General features: G+C 46.1%; 1 protein-coding gene across 1 annotated transcript in view; it reads right to left on the minus strand.

Annotated features, from left to right (window-relative positions):
- Positions 1–12,574, minus strand: part of Vps35l (VPS35 endosomal protein sorting factor like) — a 101,200-nt gene that overhangs the window by 65,902 nt on the left and 22,724 nt on the right. Inside the window, exons 10-12 of the mRNA XM_055627537.1 lie at positions 7,690–7,786; positions 6,805–6,852; positions 5,500–5,593 (exon numbers count right to left, since the gene is read on the minus strand). Coding sequence (XP_055483512.1) covers positions 5,500–5,593; positions 6,805–6,852; positions 7,690–7,786 — 239 coding nt within the window. The remainder of the gene's footprint in view (positions 1–5,499; positions 5,594–6,804; positions 6,853–7,689; positions 7,787–12,574) is intronic.

Consider the following 12,574-nt stretch of genomic DNA (forward strand, 5'->3'; position numbering starts at 1 on the left):
ATCTTGACAGCAAAGAACCAGCTGCAAGTAAGATGCGCCTCGTGGTGTTTCTCTTCTTTCCAACCCAGGGTCTCACCATGCCCTGCCTAGCCTTGCACCTGACAGATGATCCTCCTGCCTCAGTCTTTCAAGTGCTGGAATTACAAGTGTGTGCCACACACCTAGCTGCCATTTTGAAAACAGAAAACAAAAGGGCTAGGCGATAGCCCGGTGGTGGAGTGTTCGCCTAACACACACAGGGCCCTAGTGTTCAGCTGCCAGAACACAGCACACGTGCACACGCGCTAGCACAGACACTTAGAGGAAAGGCCTACGTCATTCTGCCTACCTTCTTCCCCACTCAGTGAACATGCATTAACTTCAGAAGAAAACCACAGAAGCTATTTTTAATGAGAAAAGGACATTTGTGATCATCTTTGAATTTCCCAAGGGCACCGAATATATTTCTGAGCAAACCGCCCAAAGGACAAATCAATACAGTACAAAGGAAGGCTGTGCTCTCAGGATGGTGAAAACACTGTTCTCCTTTCAAACACGCAAATAATCAGCACTCGTGGATATGTTTATTAGATAGAGCAAGATTTTGGTAGGGGCAAGGAGTGGCATGGTGGTGGTCCATGTGCTTAGCACACACAAGGAAGGCCCTGGGTTCAAGTCCCAGCTTCCCACTTGGCTTCCACATCGTTGCTAAAAGCAATGCAGACTCATTCTTTAGTAGGCAGACATGGAAAGACATTTAAAAATGTGTTTTACACAATTTTAACACCACAAGCACGAAGCAAGCAAATATTACCATCTGTCTGGTGAGATGGCTCAGGAGGTAAAGGTGCCTGCTGCTGAAACTAGCAGTCTGGAGACAATCCTGGAACCCAGTGGCAGCAAGAGGACTGACTCCATGACATGCCTACACACACACACACACACACACACACACACACACACACACAGTGCATATAATAGTAATTATTTTTTAAAGCCATCATCCAGGGTAGGCATGATGACATACAGAACATGCATTTTTAATCCCAGCAGGAACAGATAGATCTCTATGAATTACAGGTCGGCCTGGTCTACACACAGAGTTCCAGGCCAGACAAGGCTACATAGCGAGGCCTTGTCTAAAAGAGAGAGAGAGAAATCCATCATTTATTGGCTCCAGAATTCAATATTTTAAAAAACAGCCTGAGTTTTAAAGCTTGAAGCAAGCTGCATAAAGCACAGAAGAGGGAGTGCTTTTTTAATACAACAGGTATTTTTTAATTTTTTTTTGGTGGAGGAATTTTAATCCAGCAACATGGGTGCTCTGGCAAGGGATCACATCTAAAGACCTTCTAAGTCTGTGTGAACAGGCTGGAATGACACATCTTTAATCCATCTGGCTGGAGTACAGACATGCCCTTAGTATACAACTTTTATCCCAAACAATGAAGGTAAAGTTAGTTTGTAGAAGGAAGCACCCACGTTTGAAGTGATGTCTAATGAGGGACAGACAAAGTGACGAACCATAGAAAGATCTGACAGACTAGGCTAAGCCAACTGTCATGAGAACACAGGAAAGAGAAACTACTTAATGGCCGTACAGTAGAGTTGAGACAGTAGAATAGGGTACAGTAGAGAGTTGAGAAGATAGTACAGTAGAGTTCAATAGAGAAGTCAACAGTAGAGTTGAGTTCAGTATAGTACAGTATAGTACAGGCAGTTCAGTTCAGTTCAATCAGTCAGTCAGCTGGAAGTCAGTGAAGTGGAATTGAGTTTGTTCATGGGTTCAGCGCAGGTCAGCAGAGGCAGTTGAAGTGAGGGAATGAGAAGGGTCCAGAAGATTAGAACATATTGCCAGAGTTAGTTTGAGGCCAAACAGAGCAATTCAGTCAGAAGCTGAGAGAGAAGCCAGCTTGAATCAATCAGTCAGCTTGGAGAGGAGTTCGAGCCAGAACAGCTTAGTTGAACCAGGCAGCCAGATTTCAGAAAGAGTTAGAGGGGATGAGCTTATTCAGCAGTAAGTCTCGAAGGCTAAAACTTTGCAGGCCTAGGCCTAGGGATAGTTTGATAGAAACACTCTGGGTTGAGCCCAAGCCATGTATTAGTAAAGTTGGGTATGGCTCTCATCTTGTCCCCTTAGCTAAGGAAGTAAAGGTTACTTTTACATTTTCCAGGAAAAAACAAAAACAAAAACAGCCAAACAAACTTCCTTATGGCAGTCAGAGCACTGGCATTGGAAGGTTAACTGAAGGTACGCACCAAACCAGAGAACAAGCATTTGGATATAGTAATGTGCCCTTCCAAGCTCCCCATCTCGGCCTCAGTTCCAGACTGCTGCCCTACCACTGATAAGACTTCCTACTGGAAGCTGCTGTCTGGGCTCCTTCAATGGGGACAGAATTCTCCCAGGCATGAGGTCCCAGCGGTTACAATAAGGATGCTGTTCTGATGGTATCAAGCATCCTTTGGGCAGGACTGTGTGAGACTCAACAGAGGGTGATATCCCCAGAGCAGCTCAAAGGCCGCTGGGGTATTTCCAAGGGCAAGCACCTAGCTAGGAACCAGCTCCACTGGTACTGATTCTGTAATCTTCCCTTGCACTTAGCAAGTACAGTAGGTGACAGGGAAGGCTGGCTCAGCAGGCAGGCAGTGGACAGGAGCTGAAAGGGCAAGAGTTGGAGAAGGGGCTAGTCAACCTCTCCCCCATACACAACTTCAGGCTCATCCACTAGCTGCTTTTGTTCCCTTTTTTATCTTTCCTTAGGCCAAAGCAGCAGCTTGGAAGTCAGCCTGGTGCCAGGTTCTCCCAGCATCCCTCATACCCCACCCTCTACTCTTAAGTCTCCAGTCAAGAGACTGGGCTGCTCTTCCCTAAGTAATCCAACCATTTGGCTACCCACTCTCTTTGTACCTTTGGGCCTCCTAGCTGCTGTACCTGATTCTCTCTCCTTTTCCTTCCCCTTTCCCCACATGGCCCAGGGTCATGTCCACTCTGGACTCTCCCAGGTGTCTCTACCTCTGGCTCTGCTCTCCCACACACACACATATATATATAAAATAAACTTTTTCCTCCACCATACCCAGGAGCATTCACGTCCTTTCCTTTCCTTTCTTTTATTTCTTTTTTTTTTTCATTCACTCTCCATTTTTCAGTTTCCGTCAGTTACTTCTCTCAATACTTGAGAGGCCAACTTCAAAGAGGAAAGAACTATCTTCACTCAGTTTCAGAATGTTCAATCCAGGATCACGTGATCCTATGTGTAAGGACAGAATACCATGGTAGTGGGAGGGTGTGCTGGAGGGAGGCTCTCAGATAGTGAAAGGCAGGAGAAAGTGGAATGAGGAACAGGAAGGAACCAGGATAAGACACAGCTCCCAAACGAATGATGGCCTATTCCCTCCAGCAAGCCCCACCTCTGCTTCTACCATCTCCCAGTACCACCATCACAGTACACCTCCATCGATGACTAATTCATGAATCAGGTCACAGCCCCATTAATCTAGAAACACCTTCATAAACACACTCAGATGTGTGCTTCACTAATTTTCTAGACATCTCTCAATCCAAGCAAGATTGGCTCTCATACAAGCCAACAGTCTGAAGTAGGTTTCTGACACTTACAGCCAAAGACATTATTACCAATGTGCATCCTCCCACCCCAGGACTGAACCCAGGATCTTCTGCCTGCTAGCACTCTACCACGTCAGCTCTCTTAATTCTTTCTGTCAAGACACCTAACAGCTACTCAATGGGGAAGGGGGTCATCCACAGCACCTACACTGATAATGTTTACCAACACAGGCACTCCCTCGGCCTCTTGGGGTAAGGTCTTCCCTACTCTCAGCATCTCATTCACACTTTACCTACAAGGAGCACTATCCTTTCTCTGCTCACTAGCCTGCTCCAGACCTCAGGTTTGTAAGGAACGTGTATTTCTCTTATAGCTTCTTAATAAGTAGACGCATTATACTTTGTATGATTCTATTTTCCAACAGAGGTCAATCAGAGAGAATTTGCCAAAATTAATAAGGTGAAAAGCAAGGGAGTGCAAATATGCAAACATGGATATCCTTGACATCCTTGGGTGTCTCCTAGAGGAAGTAGTGTTTTGCAGAAAGGAAATGACAATGTTGTAAGCACAGGAAGCCATCACCAAGCTCTGACATAGTATGAGTCAAACTTCAATAGATTCAAAAGTTTAGCTCTGATATTTCTAGGTTTAAAACCCACACCAGAGCCAGAGAAATAGCTCAGTGGGTAAAGGCGATGGCCACCAAGTCTGATGGCCTGAGTTCTACCTCGAGAGTCTATGTGAAGGTGAAGAAAGAGCCCATTCCTGCAAGCTGCTCTCTTACCTCCACACATGCATTCCTCAAAGCTAATTAATTAATTCATTAATTAACTAACTAACAGGAAAAAAAAAAGGTATGTGGCTCTTGAGGACTGATACCCCAGGGTTGATCTCTGGCCTTTATATGTCTGTGCACACAAACATACACATAAGTAAGTAGTAACAATAATAATAACAAATAATAATAGTAATAAATAAAAGCAAATGCTAAAAAAAAAAAAAAAAAAAAAAACACCCCAAATTTCAAGCAGAAAATCACACTGCACCCATTATAGAAGAGGAGCAGGTGCTTTCTCTTCCCTGGAAAAGCATCCTTCATGATGGATGTCTACTGACTCCAATGAGTGCCAGGCGTTCCAGTGACTCTCAGCCAGAGCTTTCCTCACATATGAGACATCACACAGGAGAAGGAAACTGAAGGCCCTGGTTTACTAAAGAGCATCACAGCTCCTGCACAAGCCTCGACCTATGGCTCCATCCTCAAGGAAGCCTGTGACTTCTCGGAGGCTGGCAGCCCTCACTAAAAGTGCCCAAGGCTGACATTGCAAATGCAGAAGAGCCACTGTTCAGGAGGCCTGTGAGAGCTGAAGCCCCTGTGTGGTGAGGAAAAATGGCTCTGTGGGCTGCATTGTTCAGAAACCAAAAGCTGAATGAAGTAAAATACAGCATTGCTTCAGAGTGAGGGAAGAGGGCCCCAATGGTCCCCCATCCACCGCAGCAGCCCAAGCCTGTGTCAGGTCACTCAGACAGGACACCCTCCCAGGCCTTCACCAGCTCACACCCAGCCCAACTTTTTAACAAGAAGGCAAAGACACAGACAGAAAGATACACACACACACACAACTACCACCACCACCAAATAAACCCAGAGACCTCAACACAAGGAAAAGCCTGTCTCAAGTGACTGAAAAGGAGCCTGGAGCCCCATTCCCAGCTGGAACTGAGAAAATTAATCCAGAAAACCAGTTCACTTGAGTGAAGATGACCTTAAACGTCCCCTAATTAGATCTGTGGGAAGTTGGTCTACTTCAAAATTAACTTTCACGGGCAGCCCTGCAGCTCTGCTCTCTGTGGAAGAGCTGTGTCCTACAGCTGGCAGCTAACAGAGCAGAGGGGTGGTGGAGGAGGAGGCTGCTAAGGATGCAAGGAGTCTGTGAGCTCAGCATACCCGACACAGGTAGGCCCGGGCGTACACGGACACGAGCGGGTCCCCAATCCCTCTGATCATGGAGGTCAGTCGGGGCAGGCACTCTGAAATCCCCCTGTGGGAAAGAAGAGGCTGGAGTTACACTCTCCCTGTTCTTCACTTCCGTGATAAAGCTACATTTTCCTAAATGTAGGGGAGGAAAACACAACTTGTCAGAACAAACCAAGGTCAAAGCTTCAGTCTGCCAAGGCGGTGTAGCCAGTTTTTCTCTGTGGATACAGTTTACTAATGCTTCCCCATACACATCCCTGTCCAAGGTCAGACTTATTTTATGAGTTTCTTTCTTTTATGTGTTTGAGACAGGGCCTCACTATTCAGCCCAGACTGGCCTCAGACTTTCACTTCCGCCTCAGTGATGAGATTGTACGTGTGTGCTGTCTACCCGGCCCTGCTTTATTAATTTTAAGTTTTATCCCCCACCTGGCTTTCCATCACCTGCTAGCCCCCCCGATCTTCTATATGGTTCTATTGGGATGACTGTTTGGCCCTGGCTCAGTGTCCTGTTTCTCTTTCTACCACCTCAGGCTGGCAGCAGCCACCCACATCAAACTGCCATCAATGTGACACAGGAGGCACTGCTGGGACACAGGCCTTTCCTCTTAGACATGACCCACACCCAACCGGCGAGGCAAAAATACCTATTTCTTCAGCACCCATAAACCATCTCAGTGGCCCCTAGCTCCAAATTCAGTAATTCTTGTGGGAGGTCCCTGGCTGACGAAGCTGCCTGGCGTGATCCTGCACGCTGCTGGCTTCCCAGGCTCTGCAAATGGCTCTCAGCGGCACATTTGTGAGAAATCACAGCAGCATGCTGCCTGGGTCTCGGGAACAAAGGCTCCTGCTTCCAACATTATCTTTGCCATCATCACCAACAGCGGCAGCCCACATAACGTGGTACAGGCCAGGTCTGCCCTCGTGCCTCCCAGTCACCTCATTAGATCCGTGTTCAGCAGAGGGCAACGAGGCTCAGGATCTGAATAATTTACTGGGGACCCACAAGCCAAATCAGATGGAACTGACCTCCTGCGAGCTACACACTGCCCCATCCCCACGCCTGACTTCCCCTCTCTGTTCATTACGTAGGTATTCAAACACCGTCTCCACTTCATTAAGTTTCCACAAGGAAAGTGGGAAAAATACACAGGTGATTAGTATTGGGTCACAGACTACAGACTCATGAGCAGTAAACAGCTACGGTCACATCGCTACATCTGTGCCCATGTGTATGAGCTCTGCAGAGATTCTGTAGATGGAGAAGGGCCTTACGTTTTGGAGAGGAATTTGTTACACTTCAGGATGGACGCTTCCACATAACTACAGAAACATTCTGTTAAGGAAGACATGTTCCAGATTTGCTCCCTGCCAGACAAAGACGATTACAGAAGGAAAACAAAAAAAGTAAGTTTTAGGCTCAAGGAGGCCACGGCGGACTGTGACAATGGAGAGAACTGAGTCAGCAGCTGCTGTGTTCTCCGAAGGGCTCGCCAAGCTCTGCCCTTATTTAAGTTGTGAGAAACGTTTGCCTTTTGGTTCGTGGCTCACTGTTGAAGTTTAAAACAAGTTTTAAGCCTTCCTATCAAAGCCCCAAGGGGAGCATGGACCCGAGATAAGGGAGTGACAGTGTGGGTAGCTAGCATCTCTGTGCTTCCATGCTAAGGTACTGCTGCAGAAGATCAGGACCTAGACCCTAAAGGTGGCTCATCAGATCCCCACCAAGGAGAAGACCCTCGAGGTGGCTCATCAGATCCCCACAAAGGAGAAGACCCTCGAGGTGGCTCATCAGATCACCACCAAGGAGGAGGACCCAAGGGTTTGGTCTGCAGCACCCTCAGGGTGGCTCACAACCACCTGTAAATTCAGCTTCAAGCTATCCAATGCCTCCGGCCTCTAATGGCATACGTGTGTACACACACACACACACACACACACACACATACACACACACACACACAGAGTTAAAAGCAAATGAATTTTTTTTTTTTAGAGATAACAAGGAAATGTTCCCCAAAGTAACAAAAGCCTGATTCATGCACTGTATTCAAAGTAACAAACAAGAAAACTCTCAGGAAAGAGTGGGATTCCCATCCCATGGCTGCTGTTAGCAGCACCACTCTCCCAACCCATCATTAAAATAGGACAAGAAAAGGATACAATCGTGGAATGAGTTCCCGGATGGAAGCGATCTTGAAAAACCAATTCAGGCATGTTTCCTTGGCTGTATCATTCACGTTCTCTGGAGAAAAGTGATCTGCAATGCAAAACAATCTGTGTTGGTTCCCAAAAAAACTGGATTTTTTTTGTTTGTTTATGTTTTTTTTTTTTGTTGTTGTTGTTGTTGTTGTTGTTTTTGAGATAGGGTCTCACCATATAGCCCTAGCTGGCCCAGAACCCATAGAAATCTGCCTGCCTAAAAGCAATGGGACTAAAGGCATGCACCACCATGCCTGTTCCTGGATCTTTATAGCTGTTTCAAGTCCAAGGGCAGAAAATGAGAAGGTAGAGTCTCTCCATGTCTTAGTAGGAAAGTGGCAGAAATGACACCAGCACACACGTTTTTGTTTTAATCCCAGGTGTGGGATGTGGGACTGATTCAGATGGTCCACAGCAGCAAACTATTTGCCTCATGTGGACTCTGAGAGGAGCTCTTTGCCAGCTGCAGATAGTTTAAATCTGAGGACTCTGGAGACAGAATAAATGCCAGAGACCAGAGTGTTTGGCGTGCTCTGAGAAAGAACAAGGCTGCTCCTGCTTGCCCCCACTCCTGCAGTTTCTATTTGCTGCTGATGCAGTAAGACAATAAGTTGGAGATCTCCTGAAATGAGGATTGGACTGGCTCCAAGGAACCCAATGACCATAACCAGCAGGAAGCAGCTAAGAGAACTGTGTCCCCTCTCCCACTAACCCTTTCTCTCTCCTACTTGGTGTTGGAATGTTGGAAGGGATTGGGGTAGAGGAGGAAGATAAAGATATAAAAAATGTAGATAAAAGTTTTTTTTTTTTTTAAAGTATGCTGACAGTGGAAGGCTAAGACAGGAGGATCACAAGTTCTAGGCCATAGAGCAAGACCCCCCCCAACACACACACATACACACAAATACTTACATCCTTTATAACTCTAACGCAGACAAATATATATACACACAAACACATACAAACAGAGATATATATATACACACATACATACATACACATATACACATAAGACACAAAACAGACATCTGCACACATACAGAGACAGACACATACATATATATAACTATACACACAAAAACATACATGTACACACGTGTGCACATAGATGCAATCTCATACAATGACAGAGACTCTTCCAGGTCAAGAGATAATTAAGAAATGTACTATGTTACAAGACTTTAACATAGCATGGCAAACAATACTGAACGATGCTAAGCCTTATACTTCATTTGCTCAACAAACAGGCCTTCAAAAGCCGACTTCAGATGGCGTTTAAGCTTTCAGACAGTGCATAAGTCAGACCCTTCCCTCAGGAAGCTTACCAGTGGTGGAGACAAACAGCTAACAGAAAACAGGTAACGCACTAAGATACCAGGTAATCAGAACCTGGAAAGACAGAAAACCAGGGAGTGGAATGGACAGGCTGTGCAGACGCTGGAGGACTAGATAGAGTAGTCAAGAAAGACATCCGCACAGGCGGTAGCTGAGCTACAACCTGATCACAAAGCAAAGCCACCAATGCTTAGACAGGAAGGCAAAACATCCTAAAAAGAAACAACAAATGCAAAGCCCCTGAGATGACTCAAAGCCCAGAAGGCAAGCCCTGTGATGAGCTGGCAGGGGGAGCAGTCTCCTCAGCAGGCCAGGCAGGGCACACAGGCACAGGGAGCCTCAGAGGGCTTTCATAAGTGCAAAAGCAATGCCCTGAAGGCTCTGGGCAGAGCAGAGGCACGGATGACATATGTCATACCTTAGCACCGGAGCTGCAACATGCAGAAGGAATCCAGGATTTGGAAGTTAACCCAGAAGAGCCTTCCACATGACAGAGTACAGAGATTTTTTACTATTTTTTTCTTTTAAGTATTTCATTTTTCAACCCTGAACTTTTCATTTATTTATTTATTTATTTTTTGCAGATGTTTTAGGAGAAGGAAAGAGACCAATTAGTCTAGTTTTCTTTCACTGCCGTATTTACTAAGGCCCCTCCTGAGCCTGGTTGGCCAGTCAGCCCTGGCCACAATCAGAATATGGGGCTGCTGAGATGAAGAGGCAAGAACCACAATGCAACCAAGTGCTAGGATGTCTCCCAACCAGGAAACAAAATGACTTAATCACTCAGAGTGCAGGGCTTCGTATAGATGTGATGGATTAAGAAGGGAGAGAGGGACCGTGGGATGGCTCGGTGGGTAAAGGTACTTGCTGCCAAGCGTGATGGCCTGAGTTCAATTCCTGGGACTCATACAGTGGAAGGTGAGAACTGCCTCCCAGATGTTGTCCTGCGGCCTTCACATGTTTGCTGCAGTGTGGGGCTTGGAGTTAGACAGGGTCCTTAACAGGCAGACAGAGGAGGAAGGGGCCATGACGCTGATGAAGATGGGGAACTTTCATGATGGCTGGCTTCTGCCTTACTCTCCTGTCAAAAGCCTGATAACATAAAATAAAGGCCTCAAGAGCTTCTTCTCATTAATTTCAGGGGACATGTTTACACAACAGTTGTATAGCTTTCTTCAAACCTGCCAGCCCTAAATTAGTGGAAGAAGAACCCTTCAAGGACTTTTTAAAAACCCAGGCCTCAAGGAGAGGCTTGCGCTTCAGCCTCCTGATGCTGTCTGCTTTGCAGAGGGTCTTTTCTCTGTGTGCCTGTTGTGTGTGTGTTTCCTCATCCCAAAAGCCTTCCTTCAGCTGCTGACTCTGCTTGTTCCTCTTTGTTACATTTGAGATTTCTCTGCTACTACCTGCCATGCTTGAGATTTTTCCTACCTTTAAGTTTTTAACTGGCAGTGACAGGAGCATGTATGCGACCCCTCCTTGTTCACATAGTAAGTACATGTAAAAAACCTTTTAAAGAAATGTGGGGGAGGGGGGACTACACAGAATGATATGTACTTTTTCTCTCCAATTCTTCTCCTTTTTCTTTCTTTCCTTTTGTCCTTTCTCACATCCTCCTCCTCCTCTTCTTTTTAAAAATGAAGACAGTCTCTCGCCATGTGGTCCAAGCTAGCCCAGAATCCATGATCATAAGTGCTGGGATCAGAGGTGTGAGCCACCATGCCTGGTTTGGTGTATACTTAGCTTAACTCTAAGTGATGCTGGCATTCTCCAAACTCACAAGAACTAAACCACAGTTAGAACTCCGGAGGGCGAAGGGCTCAAGAATTATATTCTCCAGTCCAGGAACTTGATTCAAGTGGAAAGAATGAGTGCAAATGTCACCAGCTTTCTCCCTCTAAAGAATTCTTCAGGCAGAATTCTGTGGAGAAACTTCAAAGCTTTCTTCCTAATTTCAGATAAGAGTCATTTCCCAGAACCCTAACAACTCTAGACAAAGTCTGTCCTTCCAGGCTCAGAACCAGAGAAAGGCATCCAAGTCATGATTGTAAGGGAAAGGAAAAAAAATAATGACCAAATAAATTGCAAGAAAACAAAAGCCTGGGCCAGCCTGAGCAACATAGCAAGACCTACCTCAAAAACAAACCAAAACAACCCCTAACCTGTATTGCTCTCAATTAAGGTAAAATATTCAAGTTAAAATTGCTGACTAACAGACTCAGATAAGGAAAACATCCTTTGAAGAGTCTGAATAGGGCCAATTAGTGATTTTTCCTTACTTGGCCCTAACATGTTGTTTGGGAAAATGACTGCAAGTAGATGCAAAGTCAGGCAGGCCATACAAACACACTCGTTATTTTGAGACAAGGTCTTGATAAGTTAGCCCAGGCTAACCCATATCCTGCCTCAACCTGGAGTGCTGGGAGTAGAGGTGCCATTTCTAACCAGACTTCTTCCAGAATCTTTAAACGGCTGCACGTGAACCAATGTAAGAAGCAAAAAGATGTGGTGGTCACACCTACAACCCCAGCACTTGGGAGGTGAAGCAGAAGAATCAGAAGTTGTTCAAGGCCATCCTCAGCTACAGGGAGTTTAAGCAAGCCTGGGCTACATGAGACCCTGTCTCAAAAAACAAAACAAAACAAAACACTACCACCACCAACAAGCAAATGGAACTAAATGTATTTATTACTTGTTTTATTTGGGTGTGTGTGTGTGTGTGTGTGTGTGCGCGTGTGCGTGTGCGTGTGCACACGTGCATGTGAGTGTCTGAGGCGGCCCCACATGGGTGCTGGGAAGCAATTCTGGGTCCTGCGCAAGTGCTCTTGATGGTCGACCCATCTCTTCAAACTGCCCCCAACACAGGCTTGAAACATGTGGCTAGCCAGGCTGGAGAGATGGCTCAACTGCCAAGCATACTTGCTGCTCCTGAAAAGGACCTGAATTGTTTCCCAGCACTCACATGAAGCAGCTCAGAGCCACCATGCCTCCAGCTCCAGGGGATCCCGTGCCCTCTTCAGGCCTCCAAGGGCTTCAGGCACACAAGTAGTGCACAGAAATACACACATTAAAAAAAAAAAAAATCTATTGTTGGCTGAGGTTTAACGCTGATGTCCAGTACAGGAAAGGGTGTTGAACATATGTTCAATAAATAAATTTGGATTGCCCAGATCCCTGGCCAGCAGAGATAATCTTCCCACAGGGCTGGCCTCCGTATACCTTTCCTAACCTTACCAGGCGGTGCCCCTAAAACCTTGACGACGGTGTGAGGGGTGAGTCGGAGGCACAGAGCAGCACCAGCCACAGGATTGCTGGACGAGCCACAGAGGGCAAAAGGGGCACAGGTGCCCACACTAACGCACTGAGGCCCAGCTCACCTGGAGGATCATCGTAACTGGGAGCAGCCTAAAAAGCTAATAGTGGCTTATATGGCTTCTGATGTGCAGTAAGTCTTATAATCCTGTGTCGTGTGTGTGTGTGTGTGTGTGTGTGTGTGTGTGTGTGTGTGTGTGTG

The sequence above is a fragment of the Psammomys obesus genome, unplaced genomic scaffold, assembly GCF_907164565.1.
Source record: "Psammomys obesus unplaced genomic scaffold, mPsaObe1.curated_primary_1811, whole genome shotgun sequence".
Classification (NCBI taxonomy): domain Eukaryota; kingdom Metazoa; phylum Chordata; class Mammalia; order Rodentia; family Muridae; genus Psammomys; species Psammomys obesus.